General features: G+C 35.0%; 1 protein-coding gene across 1 annotated transcript in view; it reads right to left on the bottom strand.

The window, feature by feature from the left end:
- The window catches only part of LOC135362328 (coiled-coil domain-containing protein 73-like), a 143,167-nt gene that overhangs the window by 12,912 nt on the left and 112,065 nt on the right, over positions 1-18,190 (bottom strand). Inside the window, exon 5 of the mRNA XM_064576619.1 lies at positions 556-627. Within this exon, the coding sequence (XP_064432689.1) occupies positions 556-627 (72 nt within the window). The remainder of the gene's footprint in view (positions 1-555; positions 628-18,190) is intronic.

The raw sequence follows: 18,190 nt of genomic DNA, 5'->3' as shown, positions 1-18,190 counted from the left end.
CTGGGAAAATGAAGAGGTTTCACTTCTTAAAAAATATTTTGACTCTCTTATAATACACAATGTGTTTCTCAGACATTAAATAGATCATAGTAGTTTTCAGCATTATTATCAGAAAGCCTGGAAAAAAATTTCATTCTCAGTGTTCTGGAGGCCCAGATGTTATTAAAAACAATTTTAGTCAGAATTCTCTTGAGACTTTGTTTAAAATGATGCACAATCTCCAAATATGTTTAGGAAATTTAAAAATTCCAACTGCAATTAAGGATTAGAATAGCTCTTTCAGTAGAGGCTAAAAAGACTAATCTGAAATAAAAATTTAAAATACTCACTTTTGGGGTACCTGGGTAGCTCAGTTCATTAAGCATCCAACTCTTGATTTCAGCTTAGGTCATGATCTCAGGATGGTGAGACTGAGCCCCACATCAGCTCCATGCTCAGAGGAGTCTGCTTGAGTTTCTCTCCCCTCTACCCCTGCCCCACCACTCACGTGCGTGCTCACTCTCTCTGGGGTAAATCTTAAAAAAACAAAACAAAACAACAACAACAAAAACTCACCTTTTGCCATTTAAGTTCTTGTGTCTCCACAATAATTTTACCAATCTGCTCTTCATATTGAGTTTCTGCTTCCTAAATAAAAAAGAAAAATGCTAAGAAAATTAGGACTTTAAAATTTTACATTTCAGCTCTTTGTAGAAAGATAAAAAGAGCATCCTCTCATGCTTACAACAAGTAAAAAATCTGGACAAATTGCAAATTAGATAGACAAACCCATCAAAGAACTGAGGTCCCAGATGATTCAATTAACCAAAACTCTAGATAACTCTCTCCAGCAGGAAGAAGAGAACCACAGCATTTGCTTACCTGGGACATAAACCACTGAGTGCTAATAAGAAAACTCAGCTGAAAGTTCTTAATAAATTGGTAAAGGCAGAACATGGCCTAGTGTAAGAATGTGAATTCCCAGGGGCCCCAGAAATAAGGAGGTTTTATATATTTTACAAGGTTATTCCTCCAGGAAGCCCACCAAGTGCTTCGAGGGAAAGATGGGAAGAATCCAACAATCTGAGAAGCTCTCCCCTGTGGTACTGGCTGGGGAAGAGAAGAGTAGTCACAACCCATCTTCCCTATTTCTCCTACAGACCAAGAATCTTAATCTGTAAGGGAAAGGGCAACAAAAACTATACTTAAGAACACTAGTGGAAACCCTCTACAGCTGGAAAAGGGGACCAAGGTCCACCACTGAAAACTCCACCTAGACAGACCAGTCTTCCTCATCTCCCCTAAGGAACAAGAGCCTAATCTGCAGGGGGAGGGGCAATCAAAATGACAGCATGAGAGCTCCAGTGAAAAGCCACTGCAGCTAGAAGCAGGCTAGGATAATAAAATAACAGCTCTATCATGGCAGGAGGAGCAGAAAAACAGCAAGAATATAGGAATACAGTAGGCCCAGCATTAAGAACAAAAGAAGGATCAGAACTCTTGTGAAGACCTCACCCTGAGACCCAATTTCACCTAAGAACTGAAGCTTAATAAAGTCAGACAATGCCCGTATTCCCCCACCTGCAGCCACGACCTGACAAAGAAGCATCAAATAAAAAGAACAGGGAGATCAGCTGGGAGGGCTGCAAAGACAGACTCTCTCTGGGAGGCAGCACAAAAGTCCCAAAGTCAAGGAAGAAGGCCCAAAGCCAAGCAGGAAGCAGTTACTTAGAAATATCCTGATTATGTTTAAAATCATGTAACACTCCTGAATTAGCCTATACCATAAACATAAGGTATCACTAAAGAAATTTGATTCTTCTGTTGAAAAATTCAACAGGTAGACTTGAAAAGTGCCTGTATACAGTGTTGAAGGTATGCCCCAACACACATAGAGAGAGCCCTTCTACAAAACCTGGGAGTTTTTTGTTGTTGTTGTTTTGGCTCCAGGTATTTAAGGAAATCTCTGCCAAACAAAGCACTAGCTGATCATTAAATTAAGAGCACAATGACTTCAGTGGCCACACATGACAGAAACAGCAGACTTCACAAAATTTTTTCAGAAAAGCCACTAAACAAACAATGACAACAAACAGCAACCCTGGTAAGGAAAATTATCTGATTTCCAGAGTAGCCACATATTCAAAATGTCCATGTCCAGTTCTCAACAAAAAATACAAAACATACAAAGAAACAAGAAAGTGTGATCCATACACAGGCAAAAAAAAAAAAAAAGTTAAAAAGAACTGTCTCCGAGCAAGTACAGACAATGGACTTACTAGACAAAGACTTTACATCAACAATTTAAATATGCTCTAAGAGCTGAAAGAAACCATGTACAGATTCTGCAACCATTAAAAAGTTAGTAAGGGGGGCGCCTGGGTGGCTCAGATGGTTAAGCGTCTGCCTTCGGCTCAGGTCATGATCCCGGGGTCCTGGGATCGAGTCCCACATCGGGCTCCCGGCTCAGCGGGGAGCCTGCTTCTCCCTCTGACCCTCTCCCCTCTCATGCTGTTTCTCTCTCGCTGGCTCTCTGAAAAATAAATAAAATCTTTAAAAAAAAAAAAAAAAAGTTAGTAAGGGAAAGCTACAAACAAGTTTATGCTCATAAATTTGACAACTTACAGAAATGGACCAATTCTTCAAAATCCCAAACTACCAGACCTGATCCAAGGTGATATAGATAATCTAAATAGCCCTATAAACACTAGTTAAAAAGCTCCCAAGAAAATACATGTCCAGGCCCACACGGTTTCATCTTTAGAGAATTCTACCAAACATATGAAGAATTAACACCATTTTTACAGTTTCTTCCAGAAAAATAAAAGAGGAAGGAAGCACATCCCAACTCATTTTATAAGGCCTATGTACTGTGACAGCAAAACTAGACAAAGACAGTACAAAAAAAGAAAACTAAAACGAATACCTCTCACAAATTTTGATGGAAAAATCCTCAACAACATATTAGCTAATGGAATCCAACAATGTATACACCATCACCAAGTAGAATTTATTCCAGATATATTAGGCTGATTCAACAATATTAAGTTGATATATCTCATCATATCAACATGCTAAAGAAGAAAAGTCACATGACCATAACAATTGACAGAAAAGACAACTGACAAAACCCAACACTCATTTATAATAAAAACTCTCAGCCAGTTTGGAATAGAGAGAATTATCTCAATTTCATAAACAGCATTCATAAACACTATACTTAACATCATATTTAATGATAAAAGACTGGATGGATGGATAGACAAGGAAAGGGAAAAAAGGAAAGAGAGAGAAAGAGAGGAGAGAAAAAAAGGAAACAAATCAGACAGAAGTAAACTGTCTCTATTTGTACATGACATGATTGTATACATGGAAAACCCCAAGGAATCTATAAAAAAATCTCCCAGAATTAATAACTGAGTTCAACAGGGTCTCAGGATAAAGATCAACACCCAAAATATCATGTTTCTATACACTATTGAAAACAAAATTAAAAATACAACATAATTTATAATCACTCCAGAAAAAATGAAATACGTAAGTGTACACTTAACAAACATGGATCTGTATGCTGATAGACACAATATGGATGAATTTAAAACATCATGCTGAGTGAAAGAAGCCTTACCTAAAAGAGTACATATGTATGATTCCATTTATATGAAGTGTCAGAAAAAATAAAACCAATTGACAGTGGAAAATAATCAAAAGAGTGGTTGCCTCTTGGGGAGGAAGTAGGGGTAGAACTGGCCTGGGTAGACAGAAACATTTTATATCTTGATAAGATGTATGCATCTTATCAAATCCCAAAGAAGTTGGATTGAAAATGTGCAAGATACTGCTTTCTTCATGTGGGCCTGGCTATACACTTCTCTTTTAAATGGGTTCTGAGATCTTACTGTGATTTAGATATTGTTCTAAGCACTTTTTATGTATTAATTTAATCATAGGTATAATTTTTCGAGGTAAGTACTCTTATTATCACCATTTTATAGATGAGGAAACTAGGTTAGCAAGAGAATAAGTAACTCCCCTAAATGCGCATAGCAGCAAAACAGCAGAGCTGGTATTTGAACTTAGATGATCTGTCTCCAGAGCCTCTTAAACATGCCATTTTATTACCTGTAAGAAATTGTGAGTGCTGTGGGACAATATGGATTGTTATGATACACTCCTTTCCTTCAAAAACCTCAGAATCTAATCTTCATAAACCACAGAAGATAGAAAGACATTCAAAATCATATTACTTAGTTTAAATATACAAGTACATTCTGATATTCGGTAGAACATTTCAAAATAACAATTAGAAATATTTGTTGAATAGAAAAACAAAAGCATTAAGAATTCCTACAAATGTTCTTAGAATATTTTTCTATTTCAGAAATCTTCGTAATAGACTAAGTTGAACAATATGAAAACAGTAACTTAAATACTAATGAGGAAAGAGGTTCTTTAAAATATGAACTTTTAGGCTATTCCATGCATATTAGTGATATTTATCTTGAATACTTTGTAGCTAATCAAACTAAGAAACTATCTGAAAGAATGATTAGTATTTTATTAGACAACATGAGAAACTGAATTGGGCAATTTCGTAGGAGGTGGATTATGAGTTTGAAAAGGAGAATAAAAGTACCCAGTCACAGTTTTGGCTGCTTGGACATGTGCTTGCTGTATGTACTATGTCCCTAAATCTGTTCAGGGTCAAGAACTGAAGAGGCCTGACCAATACACAGCACATCTTGTAAAACTACAGCCTGAAGCAAGCATTTTAAAAAAAGCATGACACTTTCTAAAGGTTATAAAGAGTAAATAAGCCATCAAATTACTCTTCTTTTATTGTTTTTATAAAAACACTTAAATCCTTGTAGTCCTAAGGCAGCCAATAAAAAATAAACACTTCTAAGGTTCTATATTCTTGGATACTTTATTGAAGTTACAGATGCGATTTTCTTACCAAATTGAATAGATTTTTCTCATTGACAGCAAGGATTTTTATTAATAACTTTTGAAAGCTGCTTGAAGAACTAATGAAATATAAAAATGAAAAGTTCCAATAAAAAGAAAATAATGTTTAATATAAAGCATATAGCTAAATTAAAATCCTAATATAGCAAAAGTGTATCATAATGTTACCTTTCAGCATTGTAGATAACACCCATTTTATCAGTTTTCCATGTGGTACAGAGATATACATTCTATAAATCATTGTAATTATAAAAGGGTATGATTCTACTCAGAGCATAACTAATTTTATGGTGCACTGAAATGCTGCTTAAGGTTATTTACCACATATTATACCATTAATTATACCCAGTTTTCCTTCACAATTTCCTTAGCAAATCATTGCTATTTTAGAATACCCAAATTTCCTTTGGCTTTTATTTATTGCTAATTTGAAATTCTAAGATTTCCTTCTGTTCACATATTTAATGAATTTAATGTGTCCTTTCTCTGAATTCCCATACTACTTTCTTCATAATTCTATTATCAGACATAATATATACTATGTGAGAATATAGTAATTAATTTGCATGGTATTAGGTGATGATTAAATTTCAAATTCTCTTAGGGCAAGATTGAGTAATGGTTTTTCAAAAGTTATCAAATGAATGCATATTTTAAAAGTGAAAGTTATATGGTAGAGCTCTTTTATCTCCACTGTATAGATGATTTGGCTGAGAAATATAGTTTGTGTAAAAACTTTCAACCCACTTCCTATTTTTACATTCTAAAAGATTTCCTATTAAAGTCTGGATTTCTAGTTTCTCTTCGGTAATTGGAAGAACTGATAATACAAAGCCCATTATTCTATATGGCAACAAGTTTTTGGAGCTGAATGGCAAATATAAGTTGAACTGAAGACAAAGGCTCTCCATTTCAACACAATTCCTACCCTATTCATATCACATGCCAACCAACTATCTGAATCCTGAAGAAAACTGAATTCGTGACCCCTCTGCCATTGGTTCATCCCCACTCATCAGTTATTATGTAATCTGATAAGGGATCACCAGAAATGTTGTCTAACTTCTAAAAAACATACATTATGGATTCAATGTAAACTTATCTGTTGACTCAGATTGTTTATTAAAGATCATTAAAACATTCAAATTTTTAAAAATATCATCACCAATTTAGGTCAATATGAAAAAAAATTAGTAACTTTGTTAATTACAGCATAGTTAGGTACTTAAATACAGTTTAGTGGAGTAAGAAAGTCTCTTTCTTTGACTTTTATTGTCTATTGTGTTTTGCTTCTTTAAAGAAACTTTACTATCTAACCCTTTATAGTATGGCCCAATTTTATGTTAACTGCATTAGTCAGTCCAGTTAATTTATTATATATATTAATGGAAGAGCTTTAGACAAGGAGTAGAGAGATCAGAGCACTAGTCTCTTAAAAGCTCTGGGCTTTAGGTTGGACTACAAGTTATCTCAAGTTACTTTCACCTCTAAAATTCTACAATTTCATGATCCTGAAAAAAAGACTAATCATTAAGAATACATCTCTGGGGCACCTGGGTGGCTCAGTTGGTTAAGCGACTGCCTTCAGCTCAGGTCATGATCCTGGAGTCCCTGGATCGAGTCCCGCATCGGGCTCCCTGCTCGGCAGGGAGTCTGCTTCTCCCTCTGACCGTCCTCCCTCTCATGCTGTCTCTCATTCTATCTCTCAAAAAAAAAAAAAAAAAAAAAAAAGAATACATCTCTGGAGTGCCTGGGTGGCTCAGTCTCTTAAGTGTCTCACTTCGGCTCATGTCATGATCTGAGGGTCCTGGGATCAAGCCCTGCATCAGGGTCTGCGCTCAATGGGGAGTCTGCTTGTCTCTCTGCCCCTCCCCCCACTCAGGCTCTCTCTCTCTCTCTCTCTCTCTCTCTTAAATAAAAATCTTTTTAAAAAATACATCTCCAAGATCATAGAAAGAAGGAAGTACAGAAAGATGATCCTGACAATTACCATTTGTCAGATCACTAGGGTCACTAGCAGTCATGGGGATTGACTTAGTGTTCAGGATACACCAAGAAGGAGGGATTCCAGGGGCGCCTGGGTGGCTCAGTTGTTAAGCGTCTGCCTTCAGCTCAGGTCATGATCCCAGGGTCCTGGGATCGAGCCCTGTATCGAGCCCCGTATCGAGCCCCGTATCGAGCCCTGCATCGGGCTCCCTGCTCGGCAGGAAGCCTGCTTCTCCCTCTTCCACTCCCCCTGCTTGTGTTCCCTCTCTCGCTGTCTCTTTCTCTGTCAAATAAATAAATAAAATCTTTAAAAAAAAAAAAAAAAGAAGGAGGGATTCTGGAAAACACCTTAGGATTTTAGATGAAAGGCCAAGAAGCTACACTCTTAGAGTGGAGGATGGAAATAAACTAGCCCTCACAAGGAAATTCAGCCTCCAATAAGCTCAATCTTTGATGGGTAAGATGATCTGCCCCATCCTAACTTCCAAAACCAAAAATGAAACTCTCTAGATGAAGATGACATCATCTAAAGCCTCAAATTTGCTTTGCAACTTTTCATGCACAAACGCAATCAATCAAAACTTACCCTATATCCTGGGAGGCAAGTTAAATGACCAAAACCGAGAGGGAAAAAAAAAGACAATAGAAATGGATCCATAAGAGGTCCAGATATTGGAGTATACACAGACTTTAAAATATATAAAACTGATATGCTCAATAAATTATATGACAAAATTAATTTCAGCAGAGGACTGAAAATTATAAAAGAAAAACCAAATGGAAATTTCAGAACTGAAAAACACAAGATGTGAAATTAAGAACTCAATAGATGGACTTTATCAGCAAATTAAATAAATTAAAGAGATCAGTAAACTGACAGAAGAAAATAACCAGATTGAAACATGGGCAGAAAAGGAAAAAGGAAAATATAGACAAAAAGCTCAATAATGATATAGGAGACTTGAACAAGATTGACAAAGTTGCCCAAATTCAAATTCATAGAATACTGCATGCAAGAAATAAAGAATATGTATTATTTCAAGTTCATTTATGTTGGCATATTTACCAAAATTGATTATATGCTTGACTACAAAGCAAAACTCCATAAGTACTAAATTATTGAAACTATATAAAGAACATATTATCGATATAATAAAATTACACTTAAAATCAATTGTTTAAAGTTAACAAAAAGTAAAATATTTTTAAAAGAAGTAATATACTTCTAAATAACTCATGAACCAAAGAAGAAATTACAGTGAAAATTAGAAAATAATTTGAACTGAATGATAATGAAGATAAAATATATAAAAAATTGTGGGATCTAGCTAAAGCCATGCCAAGAGAAAGTTTATAGCCTTAAATGTTTTATATTAGAAAAAAAGTTTAAATTAATAAACTAAATATCCATCTCCAAAAGTTCAAAACAAAAAGAACAGCAAATTTAAAAAGGAAATAAAGAGCAGGTATTAATATAAAACAAATATGCAATAGAAAGAATCAACAATGCTAAAATTTAATTCCTTAAAAAGACTAAGACAATTGATAAACCCTTAGAAAGACTGACCCAAAATTCCTACTCATTCATAATGTCTCTGCATGAGTTATTCCTTCCATGAAGCCTCCCTCACTAACCCCCTAGTAAAGCTAGCCATATCCTTATCCATCTTTCATAGTATATTGTACACTCCTTTGTTATAAAGTATTATAATCTCTAAAACATGGCAGAGTAAATGCACATTAAATGTTAATGACCAAATACAGTCTTGCATGCCTAATATCTCTAAAAATTTAAAAAAAATCAATTTGTACTATACTATTCCTTGAGTTTTCACTGTTTCAAAGTCCTAATTTTTTTTACAAACTTTTTATTTTGAAATAATTTTAGGTTTGCAGAAGACTTGCAAATATAGTAGAGTTCATGTATACCCTATACCCAGCTTCCCTAACATTAAAATCTTACATAAGCACATTTACAAAAGTTAAGAAAATAACATTGTTACAATACCATTAATTAGACTACAGAGTTTATTCAGATTTCACTAGGTTTTCCACCAATATTAGTTCCAGGATCCAATCTGGGACACCATGTTACATTTAGTCATCATGTCTCCTTAGGCTTCTCTTGTCAATGATAGTTTCTCAGTATTTTTTTCTTTTCGCTTTCTTTCTTTTTTTGGTGTTTTCTTTGTTTGTTTGTTTTTGAGAGAAGGAGAGAGGGAAGGAGAGAATCCCAAGCAGGGTCCATGCCCAGGGTGTAGCCCAACACAGGGCTTGATCTCACAACCTTGAGATCATGACCTGAGCTGAAGTCAAGAGTCAGACGCTTAACCAACTGAACCACCCAGGTGTGCCGAAAATAGACTTTAAAACAAAGACTGTAGAGCAAGAGACAAAGAAAGGCACTATGTAATGATGAAGGGAACAATCCAACAAAAAAATATAACAATTGTAAATATCTATGCACCCAACATAGGAGCACTTAACCATATAAAGCAATTATTAACAGACATAAAGGAAGAAATTGACAGTAATACAATAATAGTAGGGGACATTAACGTCTCACTTACATCAATGGATAGGTCATCCAGACAGAAAATCAACAAGGAAACAGGAGCTTTGAATGACACATTAGACCAGATGCAACTAACAGGTATATACAGAAGGTATACTTATCAAGTATCTTTTCTGAGTACAATACTATGAAACTAGAAATCAATTATAAGAAAAGATCTTGAAAGAACACAAATACATGGAAGCTAAACAACATGCTACTAAATAATGAATGGGTCCACCAAGAAACCAAAGAAAAATTCAAAAAATACATGGAGACAATGAAAATTGAAAACACAATGGTCCAATATCTTTGGGATGCAGCAAACAGTTCTAAGAGGAAAGTTTATAGCAATACAGGCCTACCTCAAGAAACAAGAAAAATCTCAAATAAACAACCTAACCTTACTATCAAAGGAGCCAGAAAAAGAACAAAATCCAAAGCTAGTAAAAGGAAGTAAATAATAGAGATTAGAGCAGAAAACAATGAAATAGAGATGAAAAAAAATTGAAAAGATTAATGAAACCAGGAGTTGATTTAAAAAGATAAAACTGACAAACATTTAGCCAGACACATCAAGAAAAAAACAGGATTCAAATAAAATCAGAAATGAAGGAGGAGAAATAACAACACAGAAATACAAAAGATTATAGGAGAATATTTTGAAAAATTATATGCCAACAAATTGGACAACCTAGAAGAAATGGATAAATCCCCAGAAACATATAATCGTCCAAAACTGAATCAAGAAGAAATAGAAAATTTGCAGACTGATTACTACTAAAAAAATTGAATCAGTAATCAAAAACTTCAAACAAATAAAAGTCCAGGACCACATGGACAGGAAAAGTGAATTCTACCAATTGTATGAAAAAAAATTAATACCAGGGCACCTGGGTGGTGCACTCGGGTGAGCGTCCAGCTCTTGGTTTCGGCTCAGGTCTTAATCTCAGGGTTGTGAGATCGAGCCCTGCATCGGGCTCCATGATCAGCATGGAGTCTGCTTAGGATTCTCTCTCCCTCTCTCTCGGTCCCTCATATTCGTGCTCTCTCTCTAAAATAAAGAAATAAATCTTTTAAAAAAAATAGTTAATACCTATTTTTCTCTAACTATTCCAAGAAATAGAAGAGGAGGGAAAACTTCTAAATTCATGCTACGAGGTCAGCATTACCCAGATACCAAAGCCAGACAAAGACACTACACGAAAAGAAAACTAGAGGCTAATATCTCTGATGAATATAGATGCAAAAAAATCCTCAACAAGATATTAACAAACCAAATCCAACAAGACATTAAAAAAATCATTCACCATGATCAAGTGGGATTTATTCCAGAGATGCAAAGGTGGTTCAATATTCCAAATCAATCAATATGATACATCATATTAACAAGAGAAAGGATAAAAACCACACAATCATCTCAACAAATGCAAACAAAGCATGTGACAACATATAACATCCATTCATAATAAAAATTCTCAACAAAGTGAATTTAGAAAGAACATACCTCAACATAATAAAGGCCATATATGAAAAACCCCCAGCTAACATCATATTCAATGGTGAAAAACTGAGAGCTTTTCCTCTAAGATCGGGAATAAGACAAAGATGTCCACTCTCACCACTTTTATTCTACATAGTACTGGAAGTCCTAGCCACAGCAATCAGACAAGAAAAAGGAATAAAAGGCATCCAAATTGGTAAAGAAGAAGCAAAACGCTCATTATTTACAGATGACATGATACTATATACAGAAAACCTGAAAGACTCCACCAAAAAAACTACTAGAACTGTTACATGAGTTCAATAAAGCTGAAAGATACAAAATCAATCTACAGAAATCCATTGCATTTCTGTATACTAATAATGAAACAGCAGAAAGAGAAATTAAGAAAACAATCCCATTTACAATTGCACCAAAAATCATAAAATACCTTAAAATAAATTTAACCAGAAAACTACAAAATATTAATGAAAAAATTGAAGACAACAAAAACAAATGGAAAGATACTCAGTGCTTGCTCATGGACTGGAAGAATTAAAATTGTTAAAATGTCCATACTACTCAAAGGAATCTACAGATCCAATGCAATCCCTATCAAAATACCAACAGCATTTTTCACAGAACTAGAACAAATAATGCTAAAATTTTTATGGAACCACAAAAGACCCTGAATAGCCAAAGCAATCTTGAGAAAAAACAAAGCTGGAGGTATCACAATCCCAGATTTCAAGATATACTACAAAGCTGTAAGAATCAAATAGTCAAATATCAAAATCAAAATATCAAATCAAATATCAAAATAGTTTGGTACCGGCACAAAAACAGATACATAGTCCAACAGAATAGAATAGAAAGCCTAGGGCACCTGGATGGCTCAGTCAGTTAAGCATCTGCCTTCGGCTCAGGTCATGATCCCAGGGTCCTGAGATTGAGTCCCATATCAGACTCCCTGCTTAGCAGGTAGTCTGCTTCTCCCTCTACCCTTCCCCCCTGCTCATGATTTCTCTCGAAAGAAAAAGAAAGAAAGGAAAGAAAGAAAGAAAGAAAGAAGAAAGAAAGGAAAGAAAGAAAGAAAGAAAGAAAGAAAGAAGAAAGAAAGAAAGAAAGAAAGAAAGAAAGAAAGAAAGAAAGAAAGAAAGAAAGAAAGAAAGAAAGAAAGAAAGGAAGGAAAGAGAGCCTAGAAATAAACCCATGGATATATGGTCAATTAATCTACAACAAGGGAGGCAAGAATATACAATGGGGAAAAGACAGTCTCTTCAACAAACAGTGTTGGGAAAACTGGACAGCTATATGCAAAAGAATGAAACTGGACCACTTTCTAACACCATACAGAAAAATAAACTTAAAATGCATTAAAGACCTAAACCTGAGACCTGAAACCATAAAAGTCCTAGAAGAAAACACAGGCAGTAATTGGCCTTTGATTTTGGCCTTAGCAACATTTTCTAGATATGTCTCCTCAGGCAAGGGAAAAAAGTAAAATAAACTATTGGGACTACAATAAAATAAAAAGCTTTTGCATAGTGAATGAAACCATCAACAATACTAAAAGGCAACCTACTGAATGAGAGAAGGTATCTGCAAATGATATATCTGAAAAAGGGTTAATATCCAAAATATATAAAGAACTTACACAGTGTTATATGGTGACAGATGGGAGCTACACTTGTGGTGAGCACAGCATAAGGTAAACTTGTCAAATCACTATGTGGTACACCTGAAACTAATGAAACATTGTGTGTCAACTATGCTTCAATTTAAAAAAAAAGAAGAAGAAGAATGTATACAACTCAATGCCAAAAAAATAATTAAATTGAAGATGGGCAGAAGACGTGAACAGACATTTTTCCAAAGAAGACATGGATATGACCAACAGACACAGGAAAAGATGCTCAACATCATTAATCATCAGAGAAATGCAAACCAAAACCACAATGAGATTATCACCTTACACTTCTCAGAATGCCTAGAATCAAAAAGACAAGAAATAACAAGTGTTGGTGAGGATGTAGAGAAAAAGGAACTCTTGTGCACTGTTGGTGGGAATGTAAACTGGTGCAGACACTACAGGAAACAGTAAGGAGATTCCTCAAAAAATTAAAAATTGTGGTACTGTAAGATCTAGTAATTCCACTACTGGGTATTTACCCAAAGAAAACAAAAACACTAATTCAAAAAGATAGATGCACCACTATGTTTATTGCAGCATTATTCACAATAGCCAAGATATAGAAGCAACCCAAGTCCCCACTAATAGGTGGATAATGAAGATGTGGTATGTGTTTACAATGGAATATTACTCAGCCATAAAAAAGAATGAGATCTTGGGACACCTGGGTGGCTCAGTTGGTTAAGCATCTGCCTTTGGCTCAGGTCATGATCCTAGGGTCCTGGGATGGAGTCCCACATTGGGCTCCCTGCTCAGCAAGGAGCCTGCTTCTCCCTCTGCCTGCCGCCTCCCCTGCTTGTACTCTTGTGCTCTCTCTCTCTCCCCCTTTCTCTCTCTCTCTGGTAAACAAATAAATAAAATCTTTTAAAAAAATGAGATTTGGGACAATGCGGATGGACTTGAGGGTATTATGCTAAGTTAAATAATTCAGATACAAAAAGGCAAATACCATAGAATTTCACTTACATGTGGGATCTGAAAACAAATGAACAAAGAAACAAACGAACAGACTCTTAAACACACAGAACAAACTGGTGTTTGCCAGAGGGGAAGTGGGTGGAGGGATGGGTGAAATAGATGAAGGGAATTAAGAAGTATTAAACTTCCAATTATAAAATAAGTCATCACATGAAAATTATAGCATGAGGAAGATAGTCAATAATATTATAACATAGTATGGTGACAAATGGGGACTACATTGATTGTGGTGAGCACTGAGTAATATATTAAGATTGTTGAATCAATATGTTGTATACTTGAAACATAACACTGTATGTTAATTATACTTCAATTAAAAAAATCACAGTAACTTACCAATAATTTGGAGAAGATACTGCTATGCAACTATTCTGCTTCACCTATAAGTTTCATCCACTAATTTTAGCATTCATCAATGGATCTTGCCTATAGCAATTATTACTATAATGTTCTAAGGGAAATTTTCTATTTCTCTCCTTCCTTCTACATTTATTAACTGGAATCTCCTGTAAAGAAGATTTGTTCTGTCTCCCCCATTTATTTATTCAATCATTTATTTCTATCAGTAGGAAATAATGGATATTTACTTTATTCTTTGGATTATTATTCAATACTATCATTACTTATTTTGTTGCTCAAATTGTTCCAGCTTTGTCCATGACGAGCTCTTTCTGGTTGACTTCTGTATCCTTTCGGCACGTTGTTTCTTTCTTCCAGCATTACGAGATGTCCATCCCTGGAATAAGCCATTTCTCCAAGAAGTCCTGGTTTCTTTTATTAGATAATGATATTTAGAACCAAGATCTGGGCCCTATATATGGCTGCTGATACTGGGGTGTCACTATTTCTAGGCCTTTTCAGCAGAGCTAGAATATACTAATTCATGTACATACATATCTGTATCTTTTTTTCTGTATATTATGAAGTCATGAGCTCATACTGGTATCTCCAACTCCAATCTAGCACCACAGAGCTCAGTCTAGCTTGTTTGTAACTTCTTCCTTCAACAGAGAAACACATTCTACCTAGCTCTCATTATCTACAATTTTTGCTTATTTGTTCAACCCTGGCATACCTGTAGTTTCAGTCTTACTCCTGTGAGAAACAAATTTACCAACTAGAGAGAGTGTTTATGCACCTTTTTGGTGTTATCCTTACAGCATCTAGTCAAATACTCTCTTCCAAAGTTACTTAAGTCGGCTTACTCTTCCCACCCATTTCTTTCACTAAAGTAACCTCATTTGATTAGTGAAACAGTTACATATATTTTCACAGTCTGCATTCCATCTTGGAATTCTCCTGAATCCTGACTGAATTTTCACATACTGTATAGTTCAGCTTGTGGCGTACTTTTATGGGTTTTGACAGACATGTGGAGTAATGCTTCCACTACTACTTTACCATTCAGAATGATCTATCACTCCCCAAAATTCTCCTAGGCATTCCATTTATAGTCAATGCCTATCAATTGATTTGTGTTCACTATTCACTGACTGCCAGTGAATGCCTGGCAATCACTGATTTGTTTTCCATCCCTGTAGGTTTGTCTCCTCCAGAATGTCATATAAATGCACTGGATATTGCACAGCCTCTTGGATCTGGCTTCTTTTGCTTAGAAAAATTCATTTAAAATTTAATTAACTTGGGGCACCTGGGTGGCTCAGTTGTTAAAGCGTCTGCCTTCAGCTCAGGTCATGATCCCAGGGTCCTGGGATGGAGCCCCACATTGGGCTCCCTGCTCCGCGGGAAGCCTGCTTCTCCCTCTCCCACTCCCCCTGCTTGTGTTCCCTCTCTCGCTGTGTCTCTGTCAAATAAATGAATAAAAGCTTTAAAATAAATTAATTAATTAAATAAAATGTAATTAACTTAAGGTTCATGCCTTCATTTTTGAGGATATTTTAGGAGAACAGAATTCTAGGTTGGTAGTTATTCTTTCAGTACTTTAAACTGTCACTACATTGTCTTTGGAGCTGAATAATTATTACTGAGAAGTCCATTACCAATTGTATTATTGTGCCTTTGAAAATAAGGGGTCTTTTCTACTTCTGGCTGCTCTTAAGATTTTCCATTTGCGGGGGGCGCCTGGGTGGCTCAGTCGGTTGGGTGTCTGCCTTCGGCTCGGGTAGTGATCCCGGGGTCCTGAGATCAAGCCCCGCGTCGGGCTCCCTGCTCAGCAGGAAGCCTGCTTCTCCCTCTGCCCTTCCCCCCTGCTTGTGATCTCTCTCTCTAATAAATAAATAAAACCTTAAAAAAATTTTTTTTCCATTTGGTTACAGTCCTTCTATGATGCATCTGAGTGTGATTTTCTTAGTATTCATCACACTTGGGTTTTGCAGAGTTTCCTAAATCTGTAGGTGGCACTTTATCATTTGGATATTTTCTTCTGTTATTCGAATCTCTAATCATATCTTCTGCTATCCAAGCAGCTGTTAATCGAGGGAGTTCTTAATTTGGGGTACTGTATATTTTACTTCCAGAATTTCCATTTGATTATTTTTTTTAAGATTTCAAGTCTCAGGCAAAATTTTCCATCTCTTCCCCTATTTTCTCAATTTTCTAATTTCTTCAATGTATTAATTACAATATTAAATTTCCTTTTCTATTTAAAATTCCCCTTTTTGATATTTTCTGGTTTTTATATTGGTGTTGATCATATAGTAAATACTTCTTGGCAGGCCAAACACTTTATATTATGTTAAATCTTTTATTGTAAAACAGCCTCAAATTTACAGAACAGGTACAAGAACACTACAAAGAACTTTACTCTTCTGAAATAACCATAGTTAATAGTTTAATATATATCCTTCCAGAACTTTTTTTTTTTTGGCTAGACATTTATTTTAATTCTTTAAATAACAACCTGCATTTTTCATTTAACGATATACAAGCAGCCCTCACAATTTCAATAAACATGAACTTCAGTTACCTTGTTTTAGTTAAACACCCTCAGTTTCGTAACAACATGGTTCAAATTTCAGTTACCATGGTACAATATCCTGAGTAATTGCACAAACTTCACTGCTAACTCTTCAAGCCACAAATCATTTCTAAATAACAGATCATGATCAGTATCAATCATGTCACTTATTTCACAGTCTGTCAATGACAGGTCATGTGTATCTGTTATTCAGTATATTCCAAGACAGTAAAGCGTGCAAGGTGTTTTCCTTTCTTGTCTCCTAGTGATAAATCCATGTAACATTTTACAAAAACAGATAATCCAAAAAGGGAATTGGCCAACAAAGATGAAAGTGCAGGGGCACCTGGGTGGCTCAGTCGTTAAGTGTCTGCCTTCGGCTCAGGTCATGATCCCAGGGTCCTGCGATCGAGCCCCACATCAGGCTCCCTGCTCAGCAGGAAGCCTGCTTCTCCCTCTCCCACTCCCCCTGCTTGTGCTCTCTCTCTCACTGTGTCTCTCTCTGTCAAATAAATAAATTTTTAAAAAATCTAAAAAAAAAAAAAGAAAATGCAGAAAAAGAAAAAAGAGAATAACATTGGAAGTGAAATTCAAATAAAATATAAATGGAGTTATAGAAGAAACAGCTATACTGTTAGTCCATTAATGGGATAATGAAATCTGAAATAATTACAATATAGTTATATGTTTAATAAATGAATGTGATTTATATGACCCTCTAAGTTTTTTATAGTTTGAATACACATATAATAATACTGTCTCTGTGCTTTGGATTTTTAAAAGATATTGTAAAATATACATTTAATACTTCCAATAGAAAGAGAATACTTTGAAAGAAAATGATGAAGCAGAAGTGAGAAAATATATGTAAGTCAATTCTGACGGCCGTGATATCTTATATATTAAGTATTAGCCTTTGGTTATGTAGGACTACTTATTTTTCATATAGTTTATTCTTATTACTTTTCATTTGGGCTGTGGATGTTTGTTTCTCAATAATTTTTCAAAATAAAATTAGATCTGTCAATCCAGTTCATAAAATAAAAATTTAAATTAATGTCGTATTTATTCTCCAAAAGAAAACAGTTTTAAACCTTTTAAAAATTAACATTTTATTTATCTTTTAGTTCACCATGGAGAGATTTCTTTAGAAAATTCCTCTGGTCAATTGGCCAGTTTGCAATAGATATTTTCATGCTCCTTTAATTTTAGCAGACACAAAATTCAGTATGATCATATACCTATTTTTTATTTTGACTTGAGTCTTATTGATAAAGACTACCTGGTACCTGAGCTTATTTCCATTTTTGTGCTTTTATATTTCACTGTATGATTAATTATACTTATTTCATGTGAAAAAATTTCCAAATTTAAATGTAGAAAATGTGTCAACAATTTGTGGAATTTTTCTTAAGCTTCAATGTGTTTCTCTAGAGAGCTTTTTTTTATAATTATTTCATACATCATTATACATCCTTTCAAAGTATATAGCAATTTTCTAAATATTGGAATAAAAATCAGATTGTTATAAAGAAAAAGGAAGAAGAAGAATAGCTGACCATAGGAATGTTAACACTACTGCCATTTGAGAGACCCTAGAAATGCGGCCAGAAGAACAGAGAGAAGATAAAC

This window comes from Mirounga angustirostris, unplaced genomic scaffold (genome assembly GCF_029215605.1).
Source record: "Mirounga angustirostris isolate CCGP_5_RB_7025 unplaced genomic scaffold, mMirAng1.0.hap1 SCAF_13, whole genome shotgun sequence".
NCBI lineage: Eukaryota > Metazoa > Chordata > Mammalia > Carnivora > Phocidae > Mirounga > Mirounga angustirostris.
Note: the sequence above shows the minus strand (reverse complement) of the source record. Positions and strands in the feature narration are given on the sequence as shown.